The sequence below is a fragment of the Aspergillus pseudodeflectus genome (assembly GCF_044049435.1).
Source record: "Aspergillus pseudodeflectus strain CBS 756.74 chromosome Unknown BJX68scaffold_5, whole genome shotgun sequence".
NCBI classification, from domain to species: domain Eukaryota; kingdom Fungi; phylum Ascomycota; class Eurotiomycetes; order Eurotiales; family Aspergillaceae; genus Aspergillus; species Aspergillus pseudodeflectus.
The window spans coordinates 735,085-759,832 of NW_027263781.1; the positions used below are offsets into that span (position 1 = coordinate 735,085).

Consider the following 24,748-nt stretch of genomic DNA (forward strand, 5'->3'; position numbering starts at 1 on the left):
CTTACTACCCATGTAATAAGCTTTATCACAGCGAATTGAGAAAAAAAAAACTTAAGATCAATGAGTTGATTGTTATTCAGACTCCGTTGAGGGTCAAGCATATCTAATCGAATAAGAAATCATCGCAAGGGTTAAGATGTTGAACCCGAACACAGCATAGCACTGCATATTGCTGCATATTGCTGCAACAAAACAAGAAACCATAATATATACATACATCATCAAGCCCACGTCAAATCAAAGAAACTGAGCAACACCGCTAGACAATACTGCAACCATTTTGCTTCTGACCAAATCACGCCTTCGGCGGCCGATAGAACTTAGTCTCAATGAACGGCATGGCCGTAACAGTCGCCTTGCGCACCTTATTCCGTACCAGGATCCCCACCTCCGTCCCTTTCTTATGCAACCCCTGCTTAATATACCCCATGGCGATATTCGTACCACCAAGCGACGGACTCGGCAATCCCGAGGTCACGACCCCAACCTGCGTCTTGGACTCGTCGTTGATATCAACGATAATCGCGCCCTCACGGGCAGGCGAGCCCTTTTCAACCGTGAATCCTACACGGCGCTGCGAGAGGGTTGTTGCGGGAGACGCGAGTTGCGGGAGGATCGTCTCGGCGCCGTTGAAGCGTGATGCCGGGGAAGATGGGTCGCGGCGGTCCTTGCCGACTATCCAGCCGAGGCCAGCGGAGGGGGGAGTCTGGGAGGTGGAGATGTCGTGGCCGTAGAGGCACATTCCGGCCTCGAGGCGGAGGGAGTCGCGGGCTGCGAGGCCGGCGAGGCGGACGGAGGGGTTCTCGAGGAGGGTGGTTGTTACGGTTGTTGCGAGGGGGGCTGGGATGGAGATTTCGAAGCCGTCTTCGCCTGTGTACCCCGTTCGGGATATTAGGAGAGGTTCTTCAGAGGCGACGGGGAGGTTGAGGTGGAGGTAGCGGCAGTTGCCGAAGTAGAGGGTTGAGAGGTCTGCGGCGGGATCGGAGCCCGCGCCCTTGATGAGAGGTTGCAGGGCGGCGGAGGCCTCGGGGCCTTGGAGGGCGATGAGAGCGCGGTCTTCGAGGATTTCCCAGGTGAGGTGCTTGCCCGGGTTGGCGGACTTGAAGATGTCGATTTCGGCTTGTAGGAAGGCGAGGTCCTCGTCGCGGCGACCGGCGTTAGTGACGAAGTAGAAGGTGTCCTTGGATAGGCGGGTGATGACGGTATCGTCGACGATACCGCCGGTGTAGGGCTCAAGGAGGCATGAGAGGGTGGATGTGTTGTCTTGGAGCTTGTCGAGGGATGAGGGGGTGACCTTCATGAGGAGGTCTAGGGCCCCTGGTCCGCTGAGCTTGTGCTGGACCCTGTAATACCAAGATATTAGTATTTTGATATGCAATTGAGGGTGGGAGGACATACATATGGCTCACATCAAACAAGCTCGCCTTTTCTCTCGTCCAGTGGTGGCTCTCAACATGGCTAAGATCGGAGTACTGGAGGGGCATGGCAAACCCCGCAAAGGGGACCATTTTGGCGCCCTTTTCAAGGTGCAAGTCATAGAGCTGTGTCTTTCGCAGCGAGCCAACCGGCACCGCGGTTGAAGCGTATCTCACGCCATTGTTGGCTGGGAGCGCAACAGAACGTCCAGAAATTGGAGAGCGGAGAGCGCAGCGGGCCTGCGGAGAAACAAGCCCGCGCGGGACGGCAGTCAATGTGCCATTGACGCCAACAGGGACTGTTCGCACAATGGATTTCGATCCAAGGAGGTGAAGACCTCGTCGTAGGGGCCGTACAGCAGACATGATGGATATCCTTGTAGAATTGAGGACAGGAAAGTGCGGAAGGAGAAGAGGATTGAAGATCCAGGGCAGCTCCAGAAAAGCGTCATAGCAGTCGGCAAAGTCACGTGTGATAGGAAAATCCCGCGGAGCGATAAGATAAGCCAAGTTCAGCACATGCTTCCGAATGTGTGCTTTTTCGTCTTCGTTATTACTCTATTGTCTACGACGGATTATTTACGGGTTCTCTATATATCAGGTCTACGGCGCTGCATCTATCGTCTACTATACTTCGCTATGCGGTGATTGCGGAAATCAGACAATCGCTGTGAAGGGCTCGGTTCCACTCCGGAGTTCTGTTGTTCTCCGAGGCAGATGGATTCGCCTAACTCGAATCCGTGGAGCTCTTCACTGCTCGAGCTGGCAATCTTGTATTGTTCGAAGTTTCAACAAATGAGAAACAATCTCATACATCATCAAATATGACAAGCAATCAAGACGCATTTCCAGCCACGTCCCCATCTATCAAAAGAAAAAGCAAGTTGAAGGTAAGATTAGAGAGCCAATCAGTAAAGAATAATGATCAAAGCCCGTTGTCGGCGCATGAAAAGGCACTTCCCACGGTTCCAGCCTCGTAGTTCAGGATAACACTTTCGATAGAGGCCTATTATCATGTCAGTAACGCAGAAGCTTAAGAACTGGACGGAAAGACGAACGTAAGTGCCTGGGCCTAGGAAATACAGGCCCACACCAATCAAGAAAACGTTGAAGATTGCGCCAGCCCACCCACGGAAGCCCCGTTTCTTATAAAAGTCCGGCCCGTAATCCTCGTGCCTCATACGGAGGTAAGCGACACCCCAGAAAATGAAACCGAAGAACGAATCGAACAGTGAGCTCATGATCGAGAGGAGATCGGAGAAGAAGGGGATGACCTCGGCGATGATGAAGGCGAGGGTCCACAGAACGGCGAGAATAGCAATCCAACTAGCCCAGCCGACAAACGTATGGTTACCCTTGTGGCGGGTGCCCTCGAAGATGCGGAAGAAGACGAAGCGTGCCGAAACAGATGCATACAAAACTCCCAAAAAGATGATCGTCGGAACCATAAACGAAAAGGCGATTTTCTTGTATGTCTCGTCGCCAATAGACCCGAACGCGGGAGCCGTCATGTACTGGTTTCCGGTATACGCGTACACGATAGACCCGACCAGACTGAAGACGATAATTTCTGCGATTGTGACGGCAGTAACGGACTTCCAAAAGTCCTTTGGCTCCTTCATCTCAGCGATAAAGCTAGGAAGTGTAATCTGACCAATGAATGTGTAGCTGATATTCAAAAAAGCGCTCATGCCAGAGACGAAGGTGGTGCCAGGTGCCGGGGTAGCCCTAACAATGGGGTCGCCGTCCGCAAGGCTGTAGCCCGCAGGATGGTCCTCGATAGCGGAGAAGATAACGGCTAGCATGACGGAGACGAATGTCGCGAAGGCTGAAATGGTCGCGACCTTGGATAAAGTGTTGAATGTACGCGGGATCGAACAGACAAGAGAGACGATCGCAGTGATTAGGGAGAACACGATGGTGCAAGTTCCATGGCCCGAAATGGTGTTGAGGTACTCGGCGCCGACCAAGCAGTGCAAGCCCTACTGATGTTAGAAAACTCGAACGACGACCGAGGCCACGGAAAAGCGTACCTGGATGAACGTGTTGTTCAAGAGGAACATGACAGCGGTCAAATACCAAGCTATCCTCGAGCCGAAGAATAGGTGTTGTCCAATGTCGCACACATCGCGAATATGCGGGTGTCTTAGACAAAATCGCCTGGAGTGTGTCAGTTATGAAGTCGAGAAATCCCACGAACAGCGACCGACGAACCAGATAATGAGTGACGTATATAGAACCACCCCCGCGATGAACACGGTCAGAATCAATCCCGGCACAAGACCGAGGATAGAATACGACCAGGGAAACGACATTATGGCGAGACAAATATACTCTGAGAAGAGCAGCGCGGCCGTCTAACAGGGAACCAAAGAATTAGCATCGCATTCCAAACGGAGCCTCCCGCGCCAACCATAGATCTTAGATTTCCGCGCAACACACCTTCTGCCAGCTACATGTCCGGTACTTGATCGAGTTCTCTGCCTCAAGTTCGATTTGTCGGCCGATCTCGCCTGAATCTGAGTCGGACAGGCCTCCTTGACGTTGGCCCTCGAGATCCTTGTCCTTCAACCGCTCGACGGAGTTGTCAGAGTGGGACAAGCGGTCATGCTCGTGCGGGGGGTTTGTAGAGAATCCCGCCATTTTATCGAGCGCACGAAGCGGCGGTGGAAGGAGCGAACTGAGTAGAGGAGGGAAAAGTAGTTCTGAGCTTGCGGAGGCATATACTCCTTTCCTTGGTGCTCGACTAGACTGCAAGTGGTACGTCAGTATACAACAAGCGATAGAAGCATGAACTGGGAGGATGAGAGAAGAAAGGTATACTCACATCTGCTGAGAAGAAGTACAGAAAAGTAGACTGAGTGAAAAATCTGACGAGAACAGAAGGCGATTCGGAGAGTGGATAGAGAAGAATAAATCGAACAAGCTAAGAAGCCTGCGATCCTGGGACGCGGGAGGAGCAGAGGGTACAGCAGCCTACCAGCGGCCAAGTACACCCAACGAGAGACGGAGTGGCGACGGACTGGGTTCCAAGTAATTTAGTCGGAGAAAAGCAAAGCCAAGCGGCGTCGCCGAGCTCTTAAAAGGCTTGAGGATGCTTGACTCTGCACTGTCCTCTGGATGTGTCGGAACCTTGGAAAGGATAGGATGTCTACAAAGATAAAGAAGAAAGTTCTCGCATCACAGTTTTTCTAGATACTCTATCGAAGCTTCTCGCCTAGGGGCAGTCGCAAATTCAAACCTACAAACCATGAGCTGGTTGCGATTCTACGGATGGTAAATCTCAAGGGAAAGTGGATGTTGTCTGCCATGATGGCGACAGGTTATGACGTGCTCGGCCAGACCTGAACCGACCATGCGTCCGCTGGCTGGACAGGAACTTGTCGTCCGATGTGGTCGCATTCGCGATTCGAATCTGCGTTCATCGACCACTGTAACCCAAGGGCACGGTGGCACCGGGCGTTGATCCAACACCAATCACTGGCGCTGCGTGGCCGCTGGCGGAACTCTCCGATTGTTGCTTAAGCCCCGCATCCGGCGGAGGTCGCAACTCTTGTGTTCAGGGCAGCGAGATCGAGTTGTACAATCTGAAAACCTCCGAACCATTTAATATACCGAGTATCCAATGTTCTTCGAATAAAAGGTCGAGTGTCTGCCTGCTCGGAGGACCATCATCAATCTGTGTGAAAAGAAATCCCTGCATAAGCTTCATCGCGCCTTTCTCTCGACTGATTGCGCCATAGACCAAGTGGAATTTTAGTGTCGGAAATGACATCACGGGAGCCCCAAATGCTTCGCCCACACAAGGTGGAGGAAATCTTACCAAGTGGGCGAACGTTGTCTGAGGCGCCGCCGCCAGAGTTACGCTACGCTCGATTCCGGACAGTCTCCACGCCTCCCCAAGCTAAACTCAACGGTGCATCTCCATGCCTCGTGGGAATCGCTAAGTTTCAGGTCAAGTAAGGGGTTAAGTCAGGCAACTAGATATGCAGGGCAACTTTCCTACATGGAGTAATTTGGAACGACCGTGAAAATGTTTTCTATGTATGTGCAGGCGTGGCCTCGGATATAGTCTGTCTATTACATCCCTTCGTCCTCCCCAGCAAGCAAAGCCGCATAGTCGTCCACCGATGCAAATGTCGGCAGGTGCTTGAGCTTGCGTCTCTTCTTTCGATCGCTCTTGTCGTCGTCCTTGGGGAGCTCCACTCCACCAAGTTCCACATCTGACGGGAGCTCTTCGTCGCTGTCGACGAAGGCTTCTTCGTCTGAAACATCCATGTCGAAGGGGTCTTCCTCGTCGAACTCGTCTTCCTTGCTCTTGGATTTCTTCGACTTGGCAGCTGGCTTCTCGACCTCCTCTTCGAATTCGTCCTCGAGATCCTCCATCTCCTCGTCGGATTCGTCGTTGAATATGACCTCGTCATCATCACCCTCTGCTTCATCGGATTGATCGTATGCCGACTCGAGGTCATCCAGGTCGAGGTCGTCGTCACTTTCCGCGCCGTCGAGCTCTGGCCGTGAATCAACCAGGGCCTTCCAGATCTCTGACTCGGCATCGCTGAGATCCTCGTCACCCTCTTCATCACGTTCGACAATATCCTTCTTAGTCTTCTTCTTATGAGCCTTCTCCTTGTCCTTGCCAAGGCGGCTGAAGTATTCGTGGAAGAAGACATCCTCTGCGGAAACGTCTTCTGCCTTCTTCTTCCAGAATGCCTCCGAGTTGAGCGGCAGTGCCTGGGCGTGCTTACCGGCTGTTACCAACCGGTCCTTCGCATCGCTACCAGCAAGCGGCTGCATGAGCGAAGATCCACGCGTACCGGCCGAGGCCTTGGGTGTTCTGTAGACAAATCGGTCCAAGAAGTGAGTCAAGGTGTGTATCGTCATATCGGGCTTTCCGCTCATCGTTCGGTTCTCAAGCAGATGCTCCGCGTTAACGGACACGGAGGGGTGGAAGTGGGACAGGTAAGGTAGCTGCACGAGTTAGAATCGGATTATCTTGTGTGATATGAGGAAAGAGAACTTACTATTTCCCAGAGACAAGTCTTATCGGCATTGCTGTGCTCTGGATCGCGTTTGCGAGGATCGTAGCCGTTGAGCGGTTTGCGCGGCTTCTCCTCAGGAACCGGAGCTTGTTCCTGATTCTCGTCATCCTCATCAGGGACATCTCTGAACACTTCTTCGTCGTCGCTTTCGTTGTCTTCCGGCTGGTCATACAGGGACCGCAGGCCTCTGAAAGTCTTCTCAAGTTCCCGAATCAGGTAAAAGACACCACAAATGAAGGACGGTTGGTGTAACCCAAGGACCTGCACAATACGCTTCACAAACGCCTTGATACGTCGAATGTTTACGTCGTTCTTTAAGGCCTTGAACAACAGGTTGAGGTAAAGAGACTGCTTGGACGACGTGGCCACACGAGGATCGAGGAGAGATTCGTAAAGAGTTCTGTAGAAGCGATCGGAGGATACCTGGTGAGTTGACGTTATTTGCTGGATTAACATAAGAGCTTGAATGCTGGTGTTGAAGTTTGACGAATGGGTGATGCGGAATAGTGTTTCAATATGCTTCGAGAGCCTGGTTATAGTTAGCGCTGCGTTATCTTAACTCTTGAGGCGGTAACCATACCTCTCAGTGTTTGAGCTTGTGAAAGGATAAGCTCGGTTCACACCAGTCAAAACCGCGGAAACCAGCTTGTCCTGCATTTCCTCGGTTTGAACTTCGGAGTTGTCGTTTTGTTTTTGGTTCTTCCCCTTTTGATTCTTGCCCTTGCTGTGCTTCTTGTCTCCCTTGAACTTTTGATTCTTGTTAGGCTTCAGCAACGAGACGAAAAGAGCAAAGTAGATGTCCAGCAACTGAACGCCAACTTCCTCCTCCCTAATGCTCAGAACGGTTTGGTTCAAGGTGATGATCGAGTAGTACTTGGCGTGCTGGCTCTGCCCCGGCCGGAACAGCACTTCTTCCACCGACTTGACAATCGTCGGCTTCATCAGAGGATGCGCTTGTTCCAGCTGCAAGAGCAGGTAGGAGGCCCGCGAAGCAATCTTCTTGGATGTGTCGCCGAGCTTGTTGACTAGTAGTCGGAGCAAGTTGGCTTCCTGCTCGGGCTTCTCCTTGAGGAGTTCATAGACATAACTGACTGCTCTGGAACGGGAGAACTCAATCTCGTCGTTACACCACACCTCGAGAATCTTGAGGACCTCAAAGTACTGCTCCTTGAGGAAGTGCTCGTAGGCCCATAAGATCAGATGGCTGTTCTGGAGACCACCTGGGAGAGGAGACCCCTCAGACCATCTTCCGACATCCTGGAAAGCAGCAACCAGACACGGCTGGTTCGCGAAGGAGCGAAGTCGCCTATCGCCCGGGAGTAGTGTACCCTGGCCAAACATATCCTTCAACGAGCGAAGGACTTCCACCGCCTGCGCACGGCTGCGCTTCTTTCCAAGAGCAATCAGGTTCTCCAGTGACTTTGTATTATGCAAAGGCGACTCTTGTACGGCCAGCGTCAAAGCCGAAATCTTATCACTGAGAGTACCGGTGGTCATGATCGTGCTGTAGAACTTGTACGAGGAGGATGCCGAGGCTTGCTGAGCGTCCGCGTACATCTTGTTTTCTTTCTCGAGGAGCGAAACCGCATGGTTGTAGACGCGATCCACTAGATGTCGGGGAAGTCCAGTAGTTTGTTTAGAGGAAACAGGAGGAAGCTCAGTCATGAACCAATCGGATCTGGGTCGGACGGTCTATATCAATTAGTATCGGACTCAATGGTGAGCTTGACTGTACTCACAAGCTTTGAGAATTCTTTCGGGAAGACCACTTCGGGTTCTGATTGTTTAACCTCCTTTTTCGCCGGCTGCTTCGGTTCCTTTTTCGAGGGTTCCTCAGGTAATTCGCTCTCTGAGCTAGGCTCGTCGGACTCAGCAACCTCTTCTGATTCCTCTTCCTCACCCTCATCTTCCTCTACTTCCTCGTCATCTTCCTCGCCGTCCACGTCCTCATCTTCGAGGTCATCGGGCACGAATTGGCCAGCGGCAGCCAAGATGCTGGACAATTCCTTCCGCAGCGATGCATCGTCTGAATTTCCTTTTGACTTCTCGGAAGTGTCTGCATCCTCTTCTTCCGAGTCGACTCCCGCAAGCATTTCAAAATCCTCCTCTGTCCCTCCGAGAGCCAGAATTTCCTGCCTGAGAGTATCGTCACCGTCCTTGTTCGCCGGCTTCTGCGACTTGTCCTGTTTCTTCTCATCCCTAGCAATCACATCGCCGTTGCGATCGCGCTTCTTGCCTTGATTGTTCTTGTCGGAGCCGGATTTCGATTTCGCATCGGATTTCGCAGGACTTTGCTTAGACTTCTTCGCATCTTCGACAGGAGCCGGTTTCGACTTGTTGGTCTTGGACTTTTGCTTGTTCGCACCGTCCTTCAGCCTCTGCTCGATCTTTTGGCGGAGACCCGCAAAAGCGCTCTCCTCAATTTGAGGGAAAGTGTCTGCCTCAGTGTCGGCTTTGGGAGCCTCTTTGATGGCATTGCCTTTGACCGGGACCGAGTTTGCCCCAGTGGACTGCTTTCCCTTGCCTTTAGCCATGATATAGAATGGCTATTTGATTTGGCTGGTGGGCTGCTGGTTCCTGATCGGCCGGCTGGTTTCTCAATTTTTTTTATTCTGCCGCTCGAAAGAGGCCGCCGGAAAAGCTGTTTTGCCGAGACGCCGACCGCATTTCTGGGGCATCGCATGAGTTGCGGAATTCACTATTTACATACGCAGCATAAATTCATTGAATCGGTTTATCGGGCCAATCTTCTTGGACCTAATTGCTGGAGGAGATCTTTGGGTTATCTGGGCAATTGGATTTGACGATTCATGATCTCCGGGTTTCGCCCGGCGGCGGGCCGGTTCCTGAGACCAGGCCAAACATACATATGGAATTTAGGGCGACACCAACACCAAATATCGAGATGTAACGTTCATGTGTGTAGTCGACCCTTTATTGCGGTATGCTTACTGACCAAGAATTTACAGACCGACGGCCGAAGTCGGATATCCAATTTTTGGATTCCCACAGGAGGTATCAGTAAGAAACATGTCGAAGAAAAAGGTACCACTCCCGAACCCAACGATAAGGCAGGACTAATGATAGTAGAGGATGTCAATGACTTGCTAGTACGGGGAGGGTTCTATCGACAGGTACGTGGCGTAGTTTCGTCTTTAAGCCCCCGGCTGACGACCTAGGCATACTCGGGGATCTTCCATATGTTGCCTTTGGGCTTGCGAGTGCAGGAGAAGCTAGAGCGCCTTATCGACAAACACATGCAGTCACTAGGTTGGTAATGCGCCACTGAACCTGATTGAATTCAACTAACAGGATTAGGCGCGTCGAAGGTGTCGTTGTCTTCCATTTCGTCGCAGGAGCTCTGGGAGCAGTCCGGACGCCTAAAGGAAGGCTCAGAGGTAGAACACATGGCCATCCACTATAGGCTCTACTGATGATGTTAGGTCTTTCGTTTCCTTGACAGGAAAGAGTCTCGATTTCTCCTCGCGCCAACACACGAGGAGGAAATCACTACGCTAGTGGGAAGCCTCACCAAGTCATATCGTGACCTGCCCCTTCGGGTGTACCAAATATGTACGTTCTTGAGTCACAGTTCAAGGATCCAACTAACTTGTCGCAGCAAGAAAATACCGAGATGAGCCTCGGCCACGCCAAGGCCTACTCCGAGGCCGAGAGTTCATCATGAAGGATCTCTACACGTTCGACCACAGTGTTGAGGAGGCTCTAAAAACCTACGATTTAGTGCGCGGAGCCTACATGAGGCTCTTTGATGAGCTAAAGCTACCTTATTTGACGGCTGCCGCGGACTCGGGCAACATGGGCGGAAGTCTAAGCCATGAGTTCCACTTTTCCAGCGCCAAGGGCGAAGACACGGTCGTTAGCTGCTCCAACTGTGATAGCGTGTACAACGAAGAGCTTGCAGATGGAAAGGCTCACAGTGCATCGGCTGAATCTGATTCGGCCCCCGGGTTTGATACCGAAGCAGCGCCTGTTTCACCGGGCGCAAGGGTCTCCACTGGCCTCTGGATGGCCATCTCAAAGGACAAGCGGACCCTGCTCCGCGGCTGGTACCCACACTTTACCGTGCAGCATGGCGCCACAGAGCCAGTGCAACGGGAGGTAAACTCTCACGCAGTCAAAGCCATTGCTAGCGCCGCCGGCATCGAGCTCGACATTGGCGTAGAAAACCCACTCGAGCAATGGGCCGCACATGTAAAAGCGTCCAAGGCACCCTCGGCCGGCTCCACCGAGCGTCCGCAAGTGCTGGACCTGTACGACTCGCTGGTGCGCGCCTACAAGCGACCTCCGCTCAGCGACCTTCTCCAGGAGGCTGACTGCGCCGCCGAAGACCTAGACTATCTCCGCCTCGACACGTTCCCGGGAACCAACCAGGGACTCAACCTAGTCAAGGTTCACGACGGCGACCAATGCCCCAAGTGCACACAGGGCGCCCTCAAGTCGCACACGGCCGTCGAGCTGGGTCACACATTCCACCTGGGAACACGGTACAGTGACGTCCTCGCAGCGTCTGTCATGATCGATGGCGGAGCCACAGTACCCATGCAGATGGGCTGCCACGGAATCGGCGTCTCGCGCATGATCACCGCAGTCGCTGACTGTCTCGCGGACTCCAAGGGGCTTAACTGGCCTCGTGTTCTCGCGCCCTTTGAGGTAATCGTGGTCCCTACCAAGGGCCTTGAAGTCGAGGCCGAGAAGATCTACGATGAAATCACCTCCGACAAAGCCTCGCCCATTGACGCCATCCTCGACGACCGCGACAAGCAGATGGGCTGGAAGCTGGGAGATGCAGACCTCATTGGATATCCGGTTATTGTGGTCGTCGGCAAGGGGTGGAAGAAGCAGCGCACCGTGGAGGTGCAATGCAGACGCTTAGGGATGCGGCAGGATGTGGCGTTGGAGGAGCTGTCGTCGGTTGTCCAGGATATCCTGCGGCAGCTATAAGGCCTTACCGCTTCTTTACTTGTACAATATTGTATTCTATCTGCTCAACTGATCATAACTACTACTTCTTCGTCGTAAACTAGCATATTCCACTGTTCGGTGTGGGATCGTATGCCACCAGCCACCAGCCACATAAGCCACCAGCCACACCACGAGATACTACACAAGGCAGAATACATAACAGGCACAAGCCACACTGCACGGCTCTAAAATCCGAACCAGCAGCGCTAATTGAGCCCTGGTCCAAGCGCCCCACACCTGCGAGGCACAGGCCAAAGAGCCGACCATCGTTCAAACAGCCGCTGCCCTGTGAGAGCTCAGCCCCCCAGACCAGGTTACAGCCAACCAATAACCTTTGATTCCAGTCTACCGAAAAAGCTGCCTTGCTTGGCTTGTTGCTGAACCGCTCACGCGCCCGGCGTCTTGCTTTGTCTTTAGAATTTGGAAGTGTGAAACACCAATCTTTCTAGCTCAGGATTGCGGCACAGCGGCTCTTTGTTCTACTTCCTATAAGATTGAGGAGGTATTCTGTCTTTCTCTTGGGATTTCTCAGACATTCCTTTAGTCTTCAGCATCCTCAGACTCCTTGACTCACTCCAGAATCTCAACTTGAGAGCCTCAACCAAAATTCTCACATTCAAAATGGCCTCTCAAAACGTCCGCGTCGGTGTTGCAGTCTTTGCTCTCAACAGCAAGAATGAATTCGTCCTGGGTCAGCGAATGGGTAGCCATGGTGCTGGTACGATATCCCTGCTTCTCCTGCAACCCCCTCACCCTACATCTATCTAGCCCCACCCCTACCATCGATAGTAGTATAGATACTGCTCCAGACCCTAATGACACCCCACTTCTTCCCAAACAAACTCCTAACATGAAACCGCACAGGAACATGGGCCCTCCCCGGCGGGCACCTGGAATTCAACGAATCCTTCGAAGAGTGCGCGCTCCGCGAAGTAAAAGAAGAAACGGGCCTCGACATCTCCGACATCCAGTTCCTCACGGCGACCAACGACATCATGCCCGATGACGGGAAGCACTATGTTACTGTTTTTGTGGGGGCGAGGGTTGCCGAGGGGGCGGAGCCGGAGGTGCGCACCTACCACCTTTCTTCTTTTCTCCTCTTTCTTCTGAAAATGTATGCTGATGCCGTGGTGCTTAGATTCTGGAACCGAATAAATGTGCCGAGTGGCGGTGGGTTGCCTGGGAGGAGCTTGAGGGGGATCGGGCGAAGTTTGTCGAGGCGCAAAAGGCTGGGACGGAGACGGAGGGGAAGAGGCTGTTTATTCCGATTCTCAGCCTCTTTGAGCAGAGGGCGGGGTTTGAGCCTAAGCTCAAGGGAGAGGGGAACTGAGGTGTATCAGGGGTAGAGGACCCAGTGATGAAGTTTGGGGTAGATCTGGTTGAACGCGAGGGAATAGAGTGGTGTTATGTACTTCATGATGGTATGAAATGATGAACGGATACGGGTGGAATTCTGCTTTTTGCTGAAAATACATGATGATTCCAATCCGGATCCATAGACAAAGGGATAAGCTAGGAAGAGGAGACTATAGTCCTACTCATTAATACACCTAGACGGCAGAGATCAGTGAGCGTTAATGGCCTTCTAGCCGAGGCAAAGAAGTAGGCGATACTATCCACAACCAGGCGCAGCCCACCAAGCTGTCGCACAGCTTGGGCGCTCTGCGTCGGTGTTGTTGTTGTTGTTGTCCGAGAGTAGAAGAGTATGGCCCCAGCCACGGCACCCGCGCCAACAGCGCTGATAAGGCCGAAGATTAGCAAAAGTGGGATATAAGTAATGCGATATCTTTGGTACCTGGTAATGGCGTCCATGGTATAGTGGTATAGCGGTATATCGTTTGAGGAGTTCTATACCGCAACCTCAAAGGTGATTCGCTGGGCCTCTCCAGATGCGTAGAGGTAGTTCAAGACATACGTTGTCCAATTAAAACTGTACGGACCGTCTTCCGTGGCAGTCAACCCAATTGGAGGCCCTAGACCCGCTATTGTTGATGCAGGGGCATGGTAGTTGAGGGCATACTGCCATGCTGCGAGAGGGGCCCGTATGACAACCATATTCTCCAAAAAAGGCGCTGGTGCTAACCTGCTACGCTTGTTCGGCGTTGCGGGTGAGGTTTAGCAGTCCTTCCTGCCGGGTTATATGGCACTTGTGTCCCCAGTTTGTGTGGTGGCGCAGTCCATCCTCTGGTTCGCTTCCTCTTAGTTTGAAGGCTGCAGGATGGATTTCACCAAACTCGGATTGGTATGGCTCGTTGTAGTGCCGGTTGGACAGGTAGCCCAGGTAGGCGGTCGTATGGTCTCCAATGAATGCGATGTAGTGGTTCTCCATAGACGAGTCACTGATTGGGCTTGCAATGGTGCCTGGGCCCGGGATCGTTGCATGATAAATACGATCGATTCCGGCTGTGACTAGGCTAATAAGAGTAATCTGGAAGAAGTCGCCCATGTCCACAGTACCAAGGGTCCCAGGCTGCCCAAACTCGCAGTAGGTTGCTACCCGATAGCCCGGGACATTGTGCAGTGCCATAGTAGAGTTATTCAAGGCCGCGAGAGAAGCCCCTGTTGCGTTGGCCCCGATATAAGCACCTGATGCGTCCAGACTTGATACAGCGCTCTCGAATTCGGAGCCCTGTTAATAGGGAAGACATCTGATTAGTGAAATCCGCTCACTGACTAGTTGAAAAAGGCAGAGTATAAAGGCTAGATTCTCTCCAGCTCCACTGCACTTTATCATCATTGAAATAAGGGTCACTTAGTAGTCTGGGATTGGCAAAGCTGCTGCGCGCTGTTTTGATATCGTACGCTTTGTATGCAGTTGGCAAGCAATTTACCTGCAGCCCCTGAGAGAAGGACAAGGAGGCCAAGCATATACAGTCTCCAAGTATGACCCAGTGAAAGTATGCGCAGCTTGACAAAGCCAAAATTTCCACCTGATGTGGTGCTCGCTTCGAGCTTCGACAAGGGAAGGCAGTCTTGTTGACGACGGATGCGCGGACGTTGCTGAACCAAACATAATCAAGGACTACCATAAGGAGTGGAGCCAGAATAATCGCACAAAGCAAGTCGATTGCCTTGCCTTGGCCTCAATGTTTGTGAAGCGACCACCAATAGGAACAGGTGCAGTCAGCCCTCCTCTACCTGCAGATCTCTGTCGGTGGCCGCTATAATGGATAATTGACGGGACCAACCCAGCAACGCCCCGGATCAAGATGCCGAGAACAAAAGCGAAGTTGAGTCTCCAAATTTTGCTTGCGCACTGGCTTGTTTGTTGCTTTTCAGGCGCTTGAACATGTGCTGGTGACGATGATGGGAGCTTGGTTGATGTCTCCTCTTCTAGCCTGGGCAGTTCCATCGTGGGGGTAGTTTTCGTCCGCAGAACCAAGTTGGAAATTGCACTTTGTACGACTAGGAAGATGGCATGAAATTGAAGCAGAAAATTGCGAATAATGAGGGAAAATATGGGCGCCCCATCTTTTAATAACATTTCACCCTTCCAAGGCTGGGAACTGCTTGACTCGTTTTAGGCGTAAGGCTGTGTTAGACAACTCACTTGAAGCCTGTCAGGATGCTACTATTCCTGATCTCTTACATTAGTATAGCAAGGATTCCACGAATCACCTTATGACACAGGATCGGGGCACTGAATGTGTAACCTTGGGTTCTTTTTTACCACTAAGGTACCAGGCCTACCAAGTACCTGAGGCGGGTGTGTTTGGAATAGGTAGTCCTGGGGTCATCCTGGCACACCCAATGATGATTGGCGTCCATGTGCCCTACTGGGTGGAATGGCTGCTTAACCTGATGATGCTCACCCAGCCTCGAGGAGGTTATTTTGGGGGGCTTAGAACCCACTCAACGTACACTACGCTTGAAGCTATGCTATGCATCAGGACAGGAAACTGTGGGAGATTAAGCTCATAGATTCTGATCTGGCCCGTGAGCTGTTCTTGTTGGACCTGGTTTCATGATCCCCTAGATGTACCGAGGATTGGGCAGGTAGTGTTTTAAGTGGCCATCTGGTGGTATGCCTAGATCTCGACTAGAGATATTTGAAGAAGGCTTTTGATGGTGCATTTATCATCGACTGCTGGATGAAGAATTAGTCGCGGCTGATCATAGTAATACCATCAATAGGGCTTACCTTAAACGATGTATGCCAATATCATGACAACAAGCTGAAAAAAACAAGCGCGGAGCACATTTCCAAGATACCTTGAAATAGACAATAAAAGCCGGCGCCCTGATGTCGAAAGAGAAAGCAATCAGCATTGCAAATGAATATGAGCTCCGGATGCTCGCTTCACTGAATATAAAACTCAGGAGGATCGCCAGAATAGTCAAATAGGGTCGTTGAATCAATGGAGTGTCCCTTCTAAACCATGCAGGTGTTCAAGATGTCTCCTCGTCGGATGATTCCTCGTCCAGTAGCTCCGAAAGCAAAGGATCCTCATACAGTACATGTTTCTCTACATGCTCTTCAAATTCTTCCGGTTCAAACATCATAGTGGTATACGCCATGCCAGCATCATCTCCATCAAACCTAGGGTAGTATCTTTTACATCCCAAGCAATGAACACCCCACTCGAGATCCGGCCCATTGGAAACAGGAGCACGTATAACTGCCATGAAGCGCAGAGCCTCGGTGTTTCGTGGTTTTCGAGAGGACAATAACTCGGCCTCTTGTCTGCATTGAGTGCGCTCTGCGAGATCTCTGTGTTCGGTGGCCTGCCGTACTGCGTCCGACAATCCGTATCGAGCGTCGTATTCCTTAATCCAGGCAGGAATAGGTAGCACCGGTGCTAATGCTAAGGATGGCTCGAAGAGCTGTCGGGAAGCGAGTGACAATCTGCTGATATACTCGAATCAAGTCAACGGCCTGCATAGCCCGTCTGTTGACGCGGCGAAACTTTGTCAGGGTTTGTATGTCAAGCTGCCCCAGTACCATTTCCAATATTTCCGGAGGAAGTTTGTCGAGATTTCCAAGACCCACCTTTACCGGAGAAGTATGCCTTCCATTGTCTAGGGGGCAAAGACAGCTGTTCGAGTCCAAGGTATGGTCCACTAGGCTCAATCGGTAGTACGCGAAGTTCTCAACAGTGGCGGGTAGGTCAAGCTCATCCCAATCCATCTTGTCAGGACGTATTCTCTGAGCGAGGGGTGAAGGTAGCAGCTTTGGAAGATCCGAGAGACCGTCCAGTGTTATACCCTCAAGCGCCACAACGCCTCATCCGCGTTTCGCGCGCGCCTTGCGCACATTCACGAGCGAGACCTGACAGGCTGTCGTGGATGAATCAGACAATAAAAATAGCTCATTCAGAAAGTATTTCAGCGAAATCAACTCATACCAGCCTAGAACCGCCCCAAACAGCTGAGCCTCGGCCATGCCCCGACCAATCCACCTCGCAGTCTTTTCTAATGGTCCCAGAAGAGCTCTCTACAGCGTCTTCATCCCTCTCCCGGAATCCGAGAAGAAGGGAAAACTCATCCACGTTGATGGAAATCCAGGCTTTGGCTTCGCGCACCAGTTTATCCGCAAGTTCGACCTTGACGCTCTCCCCGGTCCATACCAAATTCTCCCACTGGGCCTCGTCGATGATCAGCTCATCAACGACTCCGATACGCCGGATCCGAATGTACCTCCGCTCCCTCCAATGCCGGGTCAAGAGCACTTCCCTTTCACGCATGATGCCACCCCGCGCGATGCACTAGAAACCGTCGCAACGCAGGTCCCGCCTCCTGAGCGGAGCGAGAATCCCTTTGATCCTGCCGTAGGTCTATCATCTCATTTTCCGTATAAATCAAGAAAAGACAATAAATTAACGCGCATCTCTCACTTGCAGGCACCGAACTGGCAGACCTGGTTGGGAGATTATGTGCGCAGGCTTGTGGATGAGGGGTACCTGGGCCGTGAGGCGATTGCCGTGTTCGAGAACGCGCCCAGGGTTCTAGATGATGAGCAGCGTGATGAGCTTTGACAGCGGCATATCTGCATCTCTCTCTTTTGAGAAGTGTGTAGCTGACAGGTGACGTCGAGAGTCGCGGCGCGTGGATGGGATGTTGATCCTGCTCTTTCTGAGACATCCTAGTAACAAAATCCCCCCCACTTCCTTTAGATAATCAAACAATTTGCCCAGCGCTGAATTTCCCTGTCCCTTGTTCCCTTTCAAACATTGACATTACTCAGAAAACCACACTACAATAATCAGTCTCTCAGCCTTGGTACAACCACTCATTTATCCCCAACCAAAACCGGCCTGCCCCTCCTTCTCCATCTTATCCTCTACCCCTCCAAAATCAAAACCCGCAACACAACGCGCAACGCCACACCACACCCCGCTCGGCAAAAATGCCCATCACGCACATTGTCCTCTTCCAGTTCAAGGCAGAAGTATCTACCGAGCGCATTGAAGACGTATGTTCCCGCGCATGCGATTTTTCTCTCCCTTTCGCTGCTCGCTGGTAGTATTTTGTTCGACGAGATGTCGGTCGAAAGATACTAAATTCCGGGAAAAGTCCGGGCTAATCATAAACTATGTATAGGTCTGCTCGCGCATGATCGGACTGAAGAACAGCTGCATTCACCCGACGACACAGCGCCCGTATATCCTTGCTTCATCCGGCGGCGTCGATAACTCGCCCGAGGGGCTTCAGGTGGGTATCCCTTCTCCTCTTCATCTCTTTCGTGTTTCTCGACCTCATCCTAACGAGATCCAGAGCGGAATAACGCACGCTTTTGTGGTGGAGTTTGCGAGCGCTCAGGATCGAGACTACTATGTTGAGAAAGATCCTGCACACCGAAAGTTTGTGCGCAGTCTGGATGGGCTTTTAGAAAAGTCGCAGGTCATCGATTATAGCAATGGGTCTTTCTAACTAGACTAGCTCATACAATCAAATTCCCTATCTTCTGACAACCCCAGCTTCCGCCAGAGAAAGGTTTAAGCTGCGAGAATGGCAAGAACATACAGTGCGCCGAGAGGACTTCTTCTCTCCTGCTTTTCTATTCTCTTCTCTCGTCATTCATTTCTCGCTTCAACCCCATTTATTCTTCTCTTCTTTGGTCATTCGTTTCGCACTTTAATCTCGGAGGCATTTCTGTTCCCATCATGGACCAGCAGGCTGGTCCCGTCAGATACCCCTCACGGGTATACCAACCATTTGGTACGAGGAGTCACTGTGGATTGACGTGAATCTTTCTTACAAAGAGCTTCCTCCAGTGTTACGGCCTGAAATCTTACCGCGAACGGATATACTCGACGAGTTGATCCGACGAGCGCACCACTTCCGTATCATTGCAGTGACAGCCCCGCCAGGTTCGGGAAAGACACAATTGATGCGACTTCTCGCGAATGTATTGCTTGCACATACGAAGCCTGTTCATGTTATCACCGGCTGGCCGCAAGATGGCATACAGGGTGGATGGGAGAACTATCTAATAAGCCAAACGGGCTATAATGGCAATTACTGGCTCAGCTATGAGGCCTACTTGCTTCTCGATGAGGCTCAGCATACCTACTGGGATCAGGATTTCCACGAGAGATTCTTCGCAAAGATACAACCTGAATCTGCGCCATGTGTGATACTGTTCGCTTCGCATGGCTTAGAACCGATCCTTGGTGATCTAAATTCCATCCAGAGTTTTACTCCAACTGGTAAAGGGATTACTGGTAAAGGGATTGGGCTCCATTGGGACATCCCTCAGTCCCCATGCCGCTCTGTTGGCCTCCTTTTTAGGAGATATGAAGCCGACAACTTCATAGCAAGGTATCACTTCGCAAGAAGCTCTCCAGCCCCAACAGACGAGATGAAAGAAGGCTTTTTCCAGTGCACCAATGGGAATATAGGGATGTTAACAGCCCTCTTGGATATCCTGTTTTACTGGAGAGTGAGTCCGAGGTGATCCCCGCTACTTGTTAATACTAAATGTCTCCATACCAGGGATTTGTTAACAAGCCCAACTCGTTCCAGTGGCCAATAGTAACGCAAGCCCTCTTTATTGACCTCTCCACTTTGTTCCAGACAATGCATGACGGCTTAGGCATCAGGACAGGTCTGGGCTTACCACATTCCAGCGATCTCGCGACTACCTGGGAACTATTGGATCTTGCTGTAGCGTCCAATGGTCTTTACCTGGACAGATTGGACCCTGATAGCAAGCAGATTCTCAGTCTCATTTGGAGATATGGTTGGTTGCTCCCGCAGAACTCCAAGTTCGGTCTGCGCTTTGTGTTTGCATCACCGATGCACCGGTGGTAAGGCCCTGTTGATCATGTCAAGACCTTCTATTGATATTTGTTTTTATATAGGTATTTCTATCATATGTTGCACCCTTTGTGGGATTCCGGGCAAGAGGGGCTCCGCCACAGAGTATCTCAGGCTCTGAGGGCAGGACAATTCACAGCACATATTACGTGGAAACATTATTACTGATGGCCTGTGGTCGATGAGATGAGATGGCTATGAGGGAAGAGGTAGGGTGTGTCATTAGTTAAGTTTAATTAGGTTATAGGACTGACGAGGAGATAGGATTGTTATTAATTAGGCTATAAAATAGACGAGAATACACTGCAAGCCCTTTGCTTGAGCTTTTCTTGAGCTTTTCTTGACCTTTTCTTGACTTCTCCCTCTGGGACCACTCTTGAAAGCCAAGCCATTCTTTACCTCTGCCTTGATGTTCACTTATACCTTCGCTTCGTCCTCCACTCAAACCTCCGCATGAACCGGGATCGAACCCCCCATTAAGCCCCCATTGAACAGGCCTTGAACTATTATTAAACCTCTGCTTATTTGAAGACCTTTAGTCAATATCTAGAGCCCAAAGAATCTCCATTGTCTCGAAATCCTCGCTGTAGGACAACGTAGGAAGGGTTCTGTTGTATACAATTGGCGCTAACCCGCATATGGTAATCCGGGCACCAAGTGGCCCGAGCTCCTGAAGCACAAGGCGGAGGCACAGCTTTATCCCGACTCCAAACTTCACCAAAATCTCGGACACGCTTATCACTTGCAACGACGCAATTCACCAAGACCGGCTGCCCAATTGACTACGCAACCTCTTGCAAAGGGATCATCACCCCTTACTCTATTTCGATACCCGTGTACCTCCGCAACCTCAGCACCCACCCCGCTCTCGAGGGGTGAAAAACAGCCAGCCACCATGCCCCCTCCAAACACCCCCGCACCCGAGTCCGATACGCCTCCCAACGCTGGTACGTACTTCTACTCCTCCTAGCTATACCCTCCTCCCAGAACCAACAGCGGCATCAAAAACTGACCCCTTGTCCCTCAACAAAGTAAACATCAATTCCCTCTCCGCGCCGCAACTCCGCGCCCTGCAAACGCGTCTCTCCACCGAACTCGAGCACCTAACCTCCTCGCACGCAAAGCTGCGCGCCGCACAATCCCGCTTCCGCGACTGCGTGCGCTCGATAAACGACGGGGTCGTCGGGTCCGAGAAGAGGGGGACGCAGGGCCGCGATGAGATCCTTGTCCCGCTTACGACTTCGCTGTATGTGAAGGGGAGACTGGTGGATCGCGAGAAGGTGCTTGTTGATGTTGGGACGGGGTATTTTGTTGAGAAGGTTGGTTTTCCCATCATCGTTCATCCTTGGCCGCCTGGCCGTTGGCCTGTGGTTTTTCGGAGATGAAGGCTGATGTGTTCTTTTCCCTCTGGCAGACGGCCGCAAAGGCGATTGAGTTCTACGAGCAAAAGGTCAAGGAGCTGGAGACGAATCTTACGGAGCTGGAGAAGCTTGTACAAACCAAGAGCGGACAGCAACGGCTCTTCGAAGACGGTGAGTGTCAACGCCAGTCTATTTTTTTTTTTTCGGTAATAAGCAGAAACTAACAAGCCACTAGCCCTGAGACAGAAATTGATGAGCGAGGGTGCCGGGTCGTCTGCTACCGCTGCAGCAGGTGGTGGCTGAGTGGACCCTCACTGAGAACATTTCGATGACATGATACGTTAGATTGAAGAAAAGCAGCGACGCTGGCGTATGAGCAGAGAATCGGGCGCGCAAAGAACAGTGATGAATGTAACCTAGGCCATAGTTCCACGACCGAGCGCCTACCGGCAGGAGTCTCAGATATTTCGATAACCATGTTCAATTGCTCAAAACAAGGTACCAAGATCAGCATTCAACATTCCGGCCGGACTAGTCATACTAGTAGGGGAAGAGACTGCGGATGAACTGGCCGCGCTCTCCACCGGGTCAACCTCGGTGGAAGAGGGTACGGCTTGAGACGCGGTATTGGGGCCAGTGCTCTTCAAGGGAGATGGCTGTGTTGGACCGAGCAGTTCCGCAGCTTGCTTGACCAGATCGATAAACTCCCAAAATCCCTTGGCCTCATCTTCAATCTCCGTCGAAGATTCCTTGGACGGGAAGAATGTGGACAAGCTGGGACTGTATCTTGCAGCTTGACCAACCGGTAAATTCGCATGGCCGCCGAGCAGATTATCCCAGTTCGTGCCAAAAATCGAAGCACCCCAGGTTGTAAACGGGGTCTTCGAGATGCCTCCGGTGATCGTAGTCCCGGTCTGACCCGGATGGACGGCCAGGTCAACGCGTCTGTATTCGTCGTAACGGGCAATCTCGAAAATGTAATCCGTGTCCTTCAGGCTGTATCGAAGGGCGGTTTTCTCGATAAACCTTGAGACAGGGGCATCTGCGGGGAAGATCACCTTTCTTTCGGGCTCTGCAGAGATGTCGCCCATATTCTCCGTGTGCTGGAAGCCGATGGTATGCGAAAATCTCTTCAGGGCCGTGTTAATCGATGCTGTGTCGTGGAAATCAAGTGACTTGATCTCGAGCTGCCAGTCGGACCTGTACAGGGTTCAGTTAGATTCTCTCGCGGCAGTTTCATTCAGAGGATATCTCTCACCGTCCAAAGTCAGTCACAGCAACATGCAAAGGAGGACGCTGGTCCGCCGCATGTCCGCCAGTGCGAGGTCTAAGCCATCGGCGTTGGGTAATTTCATAGTCTTGCGCTCCGGGGCTTTTGGCGAATTCTGCTTCGAGCCGAAGCATAGACTTGTCCGAGCCCGTGAACTCGAAGTTCACAGAGTATGCGAGTTCGGCACTTCTCAACGGACTGGACATGCCGTCACAGCGCTCAATCAAATGGGTAGCCTTGAAGCACCTCTTGAGGAGGTTAGACTGGTCGACTTTCAGCCTACGTATCACGAACAAGTCAGTGGTTTGAAGCCGCACGAAGAAATGGAACAGAGGAACCGTACACTGGTATGAGACGGCCTTTGGTTTGCTCGTGTAGCAGCATTTCTCTAAACTCCTCAAAGCCATAGAAGGGCATGTTGTCCTCGGGTACTGCGTACTTATCCAGTACGAATGTACCAAGGTTAATGCGCATCCGCAGGTGTCCGCGAACATAAGCAATGCCTACCAAGGACCTTTCAATAGCATCCTGCAGTCGGGCTCTGTTTTTGGAATCTATCAGGACCACTCGATCCTGCCATTTAGTGAGACCATTGCTGCTGAGGGGATTGCCTTGAAGCATCGGCTTGTGCAAGTTATATTCCTTCTTGACAATAATCTCAGATTTCATGATCCTTGGCTCAGGAGGTTCGACAAGATAGAGCTTCGTCTTGACATTGCTTTTAGCCACAGACTCAGCATAAAGAGTTCGAAGACGCTGCGCAATCTCTTTCATGGCTTCGTGACTTTGGCCAACGGCGCAGATGTATCCAGGCAGATCCTTTGGTGACCACATATGGCACTCGAAGCGGGCTCGGAATAAGTCGAGATATTCGAGCTGCGGACCGAGACAGTCGTTCATCGAAGGCCCATCTTTTGGCCATAGAAAGAGCAGCTATAGAGAAAATGGAGTAAGAGAAGTGAAACCGCAAATAGGGGTACAAGTCTGACCTGTTCGGAGAAAGAGAAACCAGGCCCGGGGGGTCCGCGAAGTTGTTGCAATACAATATCTCGCTTCTCCTTGAAGTCGGCGTTGGCCTCTTTGTTCTCTGAATATGCACGTATCTTGGTCCAGTCGGCGATCTTTTTGTTGACCACCTTGTTGAAGCTGTTGCATTTGAAAATAGCTGCCCTGATTATCTCCTCAGCTGCAGTAACCTGCGGAGGCTCACCCCAAATGTGTATGACCTATTTCGCGTTCAGTGATATTGTTCGGGTGTTATCCAAGCCGCACACAAACCTGATCTGTATATCCAGGAGGATTGACGTAGGCATTGGTTCTCTTGTTGATTTCTTCAAACACTTCATTCCGGCCTCGTACTCCGTCGCTTTTCTTGAGAAACGTAGTGGTCCTTACCGCACCAAAGAATCTAGCTGAGTCAACATAACCGGTACCATATTGGAGGAAAGTGAGCCACTTACTCGTGCTTGAACACACCAAACGAAGCCGGCAATTGCACCACGCCATCGGGCTTTGCCCCATTTCTCCATTTAGACTTTGCAGAAGTATCCTGAAACAATTGACTCGAGTGGACGGTCCCTTTGTTATATCTTCCTCTTCCTCTCGAGCCTCGGCTCCTCGCTCGGGCGGCTCTCTGAGGTGGTCCGGCATTTTTTGTCAGGAGAGCAGGTGCCTTTGGAGCTGTGGGTGGTATTTGTGTCTTCGGTTCCGGTTCGTTCTTAGGCTTGGACGCGGCGGCGTGCGGAGTTGGTGTCTGGGGTGACGGTATGGTCTGGGCAGCCTTCTTCTTAGGCGTAGAACGGCCGTATCCAGGAAGCTGCCACTCTGTTACTCCTTAGTAGGTATTCTGAATGGGAAAGTGCTTTCTTGGTGAACTCAAGAATTGTGTTTTGAGGAACAGGGTTGCTTACCTTGGGCGTTAGAGGTTTCGTGGCTGCGAGACGGTCAGTATGATAAAAAGCAACGGGTCCCAAAACTCACTCCATGACTGCTGCAATATCTGGGACGGAGGTAGACAAACAAAGCTTGTATGTAATGACTTGTGTATGAGAGAAAAGAGCGAGAAGGGTCAAAAGACAACCTGCCAGGTAGCTAGATAAAAGACAACAAGTAGAATCCGGAGATTGAACAGATAACAACAAACAAAGAACTCAGATTAAAGGGCAGCGGCCGTTGATTAAATAGCAACAGAGGCGAAAGTTGATGGGTGGGCTATTATGAGACAAGTGTTGAAGGAAAAGAGGGCAGTTGCCGAGAGCAACAGACGGATCATTCACAGCCTTCTGGTAACACGGTCACTAGTAGCAATCCCAAAAAATGGCTCTCTCTAGAATAAACTCTTGGAATAAGACCCCAGCAGAAATCACCGAAGAAAAGAATTTCTGATGGGGAAATTCCCAAGATATCATTTGCATCTCG

The 24,748-nt window shown here is 51.4% G+C and overlaps 12 protein-coding genes across 12 annotated transcripts; 7 read left to right on the forward strand and 5 right to left on the reverse strand.

Moving 5' to 3' along the window:
* Positions 1 to 51: 51 nt before the first annotated feature.
* On the reverse strand, positions 52 to 1,815 carry BJX68DRAFT_228411 (glycine decarboxylase subunit T). The gene is made up of 2 exons (XM_071038852.1): positions 1,399 to 1,815; positions 52 to 1,343 (listed from the first exon to the last, which is right to left on the reverse strand). The coding sequence occupies exons 1-2, from the start codon at positions 1,779 to 1,781 to the stop codon at positions 296 to 298; spliced, it is 1,431 nt and encodes a 476-aa protein (XP_070903487.1). The 5' UTR covers positions 1,782 to 1,815; the 3' UTR covers positions 52 to 295.
* Positions 1,816 to 1,850: 35 nt separating this feature from the next.
* On the forward strand, positions 1,851 to 2,277 carry BJX68DRAFT_164548 (uncharacterized protein). Its single transcript, XM_071036929.1, has one exon. The coding sequence runs from the start codon at positions 1,945 to 1,947 to the stop codon at positions 2,212 to 2,214; it is 270 nt and encodes an 89-aa protein (XP_070903489.1). The 5' UTR covers positions 1,851 to 1,944; the 3' UTR covers positions 2,215 to 2,277.
* On the reverse strand, positions 1,851 to 3,880 carry BJX68DRAFT_228412 (putative neutral amino acid permease). The gene is made up of 4 exons (XM_071038853.1): positions 3,630 to 3,880; positions 3,449 to 3,575; positions 2,474 to 3,397; positions 1,851 to 2,421 (listed from the first exon to the last, which is right to left on the reverse strand). Exons 1-4 carry the CDS (start codon positions 3,728 to 3,730, stop codon positions 2,341 to 2,343), a joined length of 1,233 nt encoding a protein of 410 aa, XP_070903488.1. The 5' UTR covers positions 3,731 to 3,880; the 3' UTR covers positions 1,851 to 2,340.
* A 1,395-nt stretch (positions 3,881 to 5,275) lies between these two features.
* BJX68DRAFT_228416 (RNA-binding ribosome biosynthesis protein MAK21) lies at positions 5,276 to 9,040 on the reverse strand. Its single transcript, XM_071038854.1, has 4 exons — positions 8,197 to 9,040; positions 7,038 to 8,149; positions 6,440 to 6,986; positions 5,276 to 6,386 (listed from the first exon to the last, which is right to left on the reverse strand). Exons 1-4 carry the CDS (start codon positions 8,989 to 8,991, stop codon positions 5,496 to 5,498), a joined length of 3,345 nt encoding a protein of 1,114 aa, XP_070903490.1. The 5' UTR covers positions 8,992 to 9,040; the 3' UTR covers positions 5,276 to 5,495.
* Positions 9,041 to 9,165: 125 nt separating this feature from the next.
* On the forward strand, positions 9,166 to 11,483 carry BJX68DRAFT_164592 (putative proline--tRNA ligase AIM10). The gene is made up of 7 exons (XM_071036930.1): positions 9,166 to 9,375; positions 9,427 to 9,502; positions 9,548 to 9,591; positions 9,637 to 9,727; positions 9,776 to 9,855; positions 9,901 to 10,030; positions 10,077 to 11,483. Exons 1-7 carry the CDS (start codon positions 9,268 to 9,270, stop codon positions 11,417 to 11,419), a joined length of 1,872 nt encoding a protein of 623 aa, XP_070903491.1. The 5' UTR covers positions 9,166 to 9,267; the 3' UTR covers positions 11,420 to 11,483.
* Positions 11,484 to 11,643: 160 nt separating this feature from the next.
* On the forward strand, positions 11,644 to 13,003 carry BJX68DRAFT_228419 (nucleotide triphosphate diphosphatase NUDT15). Its single transcript, XM_071038855.1, has 3 exons — positions 11,644 to 12,158; positions 12,305 to 12,507; positions 12,579 to 13,003. Exons 1-3 carry the CDS (start codon positions 12,062 to 12,064, stop codon positions 12,768 to 12,770), a joined length of 492 nt encoding a protein of 163 aa, XP_070903492.1. The 5' UTR covers positions 11,644 to 12,061; the 3' UTR covers positions 12,771 to 13,003.
* A 3,156-nt stretch (positions 13,004 to 16,159) lies between these two features.
* BJX68DRAFT_164664 (F-box protein) lies at positions 16,160 to 16,694 on the reverse strand. Its single transcript, XM_071036932.1, has one exon. The coding sequence runs from the start codon at positions 16,566 to 16,568 to the stop codon at positions 16,209 to 16,211; it is 360 nt and encodes a 119-aa protein (XP_070903493.1). The 5' UTR covers positions 16,569 to 16,694; the 3' UTR covers positions 16,160 to 16,208.
* A 127-nt stretch (positions 16,695 to 16,821) lies between these two features.
* On the forward strand, positions 16,822 to 17,415 carry BJX68DRAFT_262854 (uncharacterized protein; the record flags this gene model as incomplete). Its single annotated transcript, XM_071044544.1, has 2 exons — positions 16,822 to 17,208; positions 17,281 to 17,415. The coding sequence occupies 2 exons, from the start codon at positions 16,822 to 16,824 to the stop codon at positions 17,413 to 17,415; spliced, it is 522 nt and encodes a 173-aa protein (XP_070903494.1).
* A 371-nt stretch (positions 17,416 to 17,786) lies between these two features.
* BJX68DRAFT_262855 (Dabb family protein) lies at positions 17,787 to 18,310 on the forward strand (the record flags this gene model as incomplete). The annotated part of the gene is made up of 3 exons (XM_071044545.1): positions 17,787 to 17,852; positions 17,981 to 18,091; positions 18,155 to 18,310. The coding sequence occupies 3 exons, from the start codon at positions 17,787 to 17,789 to the stop codon at positions 18,308 to 18,310; spliced, it is 333 nt and encodes a 110-aa protein (XP_070903495.1).
* A 124-nt stretch (positions 18,311 to 18,434) lies between these two features.
* BJX68DRAFT_164616 (uncharacterized protein) lies at positions 18,435 to 20,010 on the forward strand. The gene is made up of 5 exons (XM_071036931.1): positions 18,435 to 18,598; positions 18,655 to 19,322; positions 19,376 to 19,689; positions 19,744 to 19,908; positions 19,964 to 20,010. The coding sequence occupies exons 1-4, from the start codon at positions 18,544 to 18,546 to the stop codon at positions 19,865 to 19,867; spliced, it is 1,161 nt and encodes a 386-aa protein (XP_070903496.1). The 5' UTR covers positions 18,435 to 18,543; the 3' UTR covers positions 19,868 to 19,908; positions 19,964 to 20,010.
* Positions 20,011 to 20,418: 408 nt separating this feature from the next.
* BJX68DRAFT_164692 (prefoldin subunit 5) lies at positions 20,419 to 21,456 on the forward strand. The gene is made up of 4 exons (XM_071036933.1): positions 20,419 to 20,646; positions 20,732 to 21,018; positions 21,114 to 21,231; positions 21,296 to 21,456. The coding sequence occupies exons 1-4, from the start codon at positions 20,595 to 20,597 to the stop codon at positions 21,361 to 21,363; spliced, it is 525 nt and encodes a 174-aa protein (XP_070903497.1). The 5' UTR covers positions 20,419 to 20,594; the 3' UTR covers positions 21,364 to 21,456.
* Positions 21,457 to 21,548: 92 nt separating this feature from the next.
* Positions 21,549 to 24,315, reverse strand: BJX68DRAFT_262857 (uncharacterized protein; the record flags this gene model as incomplete). Its single annotated transcript, XM_071044546.1, has 8 exons — positions 21,549 to 22,260; positions 22,319 to 22,609; positions 22,674 to 23,263; positions 23,320 to 23,556; positions 23,609 to 23,738; positions 23,791 to 24,154; positions 24,241 to 24,263; positions 24,311 to 24,315. The coding sequence occupies 8 exons, from the start codon at positions 24,313 to 24,315 to the stop codon at positions 21,549 to 21,551; spliced, it is 2,352 nt and encodes a 783-aa protein (XP_070903498.1).
* Positions 24,316 to 24,748: the final 433 nt, after the last annotated feature.

What these genes read in the sequence shown, in the direction of transcription:
- BJX68DRAFT_164592 (XM_071036930.1), top strand. Translation starts at nt 9,268, where the DNA reads ATGATCTCCGGGTTTCGCCCGGCGGCGGGCCGGTTCCTGAGACCAGGC. An exon ending in GCCTAAAGGAAGGCTCAGAG is followed by an intron (nt 9,856 to 9,900) that starts GTAGAACACATG and finishes TGATGATGTTAG; the next exon opens with GTCTTTCGTTTCCTTGACAG. An exon ending in CCTTCGGGTGTACCAAATAT is followed by an intron (nt 10,031 to 10,076) that starts GTACGTTCTTGA and finishes AACTTGTCGCAG; the next exon opens with CAAGAAAATACCGAGATGAG.
- BJX68DRAFT_228412 (XM_071038853.1), bottom strand. Translation starts at nt 3,730, where the DNA reads ATGTCGTTTCCCTGGTCGTATTCTATCCTCGGTCTTGTGCCGGGATTG. An exon ending in TATACGTCACTCATTATCTG is followed by an intron (nt 3,576 to 3,629) that starts GTTCGTCGGTCG and finishes GACACACTCCAG; the next exon opens with GCGATTTTGTCTAAGACACC. An exon ending in TCCTAGGCCCAGGCACTTAC is followed by an intron (nt 2,422 to 2,473) that starts GTTCGTCTTTCC and finishes ACATGATAATAG; the next exon opens with GCCTCTATCGAAAGTGTTAT.
- BJX68DRAFT_164692 (XM_071036933.1), top strand. Translation starts at nt 20,595, where the DNA reads ATGCCCCCTCCAAACACCCCCGCACCCGAGTCCGATACGCCTCCCAAC. An exon ending in CGGGGTATTTTGTTGAGAAG is followed by an intron (nt 21,019 to 21,113) that starts GTTGGTTTTCCC and finishes TCCCTCTGGCAG; the next exon opens with ACGGCCGCAAAGGCGATTGA. An exon ending in GCAACGGCTCTTCGAAGACG is followed by an intron (nt 21,232 to 21,295) that starts GTGAGTGTCAAC and finishes ACAAGCCACTAG; the next exon opens with CCCTGAGACAGAAATTGATG.
- BJX68DRAFT_164548 (XM_071036929.1), top strand. Translation starts at nt 1,945, where the DNA reads ATGTGTGCTTTTTCGTCTTCGTTATTACTCTATTGTCTACGACGGATT.
- BJX68DRAFT_228419 (XM_071038855.1), top strand. Translation starts at nt 12,062, where the DNA reads ATGGCCTCTCAAAACGTCCGCGTCGGTGTTGCAGTCTTTGCTCTCAAC. An exon ending in AATGGGTAGCCATGGTGCTG is followed by an intron (nt 12,159 to 12,304) that starts GTACGATATCCC and finishes GAAACCGCACAG; the next exon opens with GAACATGGGCCCTCCCCGGC. An exon ending in CCGAGGGGGCGGAGCCGGAG is followed by an intron (nt 12,508 to 12,578) that starts GTGCGCACCTAC and finishes CGTGGTGCTTAG; the next exon opens with ATTCTGGAACCGAATAAATG.
- BJX68DRAFT_164616 (XM_071036931.1), top strand. Translation starts at nt 18,544, where the DNA reads ATGGACCAGCAGGCTGGTCCCGTCAGATACCCCTCACGGGTATACCAA. An exon ending in ACGGGTATACCAACCATTTG is followed by an intron (nt 18,599 to 18,654) that starts GTACGAGGAGTC and finishes AGCTTCCTCCAG; the next exon opens with TGTTACGGCCTGAAATCTTA. An exon ending in GCATCACCGATGCACCGGTG is followed by an intron (nt 19,690 to 19,743) that starts GTAAGGCCCTGT and finishes GTTTTTATATAG; the next exon opens with GTATTTCTATCATATGTTGC.
- BJX68DRAFT_164664 (XM_071036932.1), bottom strand. Translation starts at nt 16,568, where the DNA reads ATGGATTGGGATGAGCTTGACCTACCCGCCACTGTTGAGAACTTCGCG.
- BJX68DRAFT_228411 (XM_071038852.1), bottom strand. Translation starts at nt 1,781, where the DNA reads ATGTCTGCTGTACGGCCCCTACGACGAGGTCTTCACCTCCTTGGATCG. An exon ending in TTGTTTGATGTGAGCCATAT is followed by an intron (nt 1,344 to 1,398) that starts GTATGTCCTCCC and finishes TTGGTATTACAG; the next exon opens with GGTCCAGCACAAGCTCAGCG.
- BJX68DRAFT_228416 (XM_071038854.1), bottom strand. Translation starts at nt 8,991, where the DNA reads ATGGCTAAAGGCAAGGGAAAGCAGTCCACTGGGGCAAACTCGGTCCCG. An exon ending in ACAAGCTCAAACACTGAGAG is followed by an intron (nt 6,987 to 7,037) that starts GTATGGTTACCG and finishes AACTATAACCAG; the next exon opens with GCTCTCGAAGCATATTGAAA. An exon ending in AGACTTGTCTCTGGGAAATA is followed by an intron (nt 6,387 to 6,439) that starts GTAAGTTCTCTT and finishes TAACTCGTGCAG; the next exon opens with CTACCTTACCTGTCCCACTT.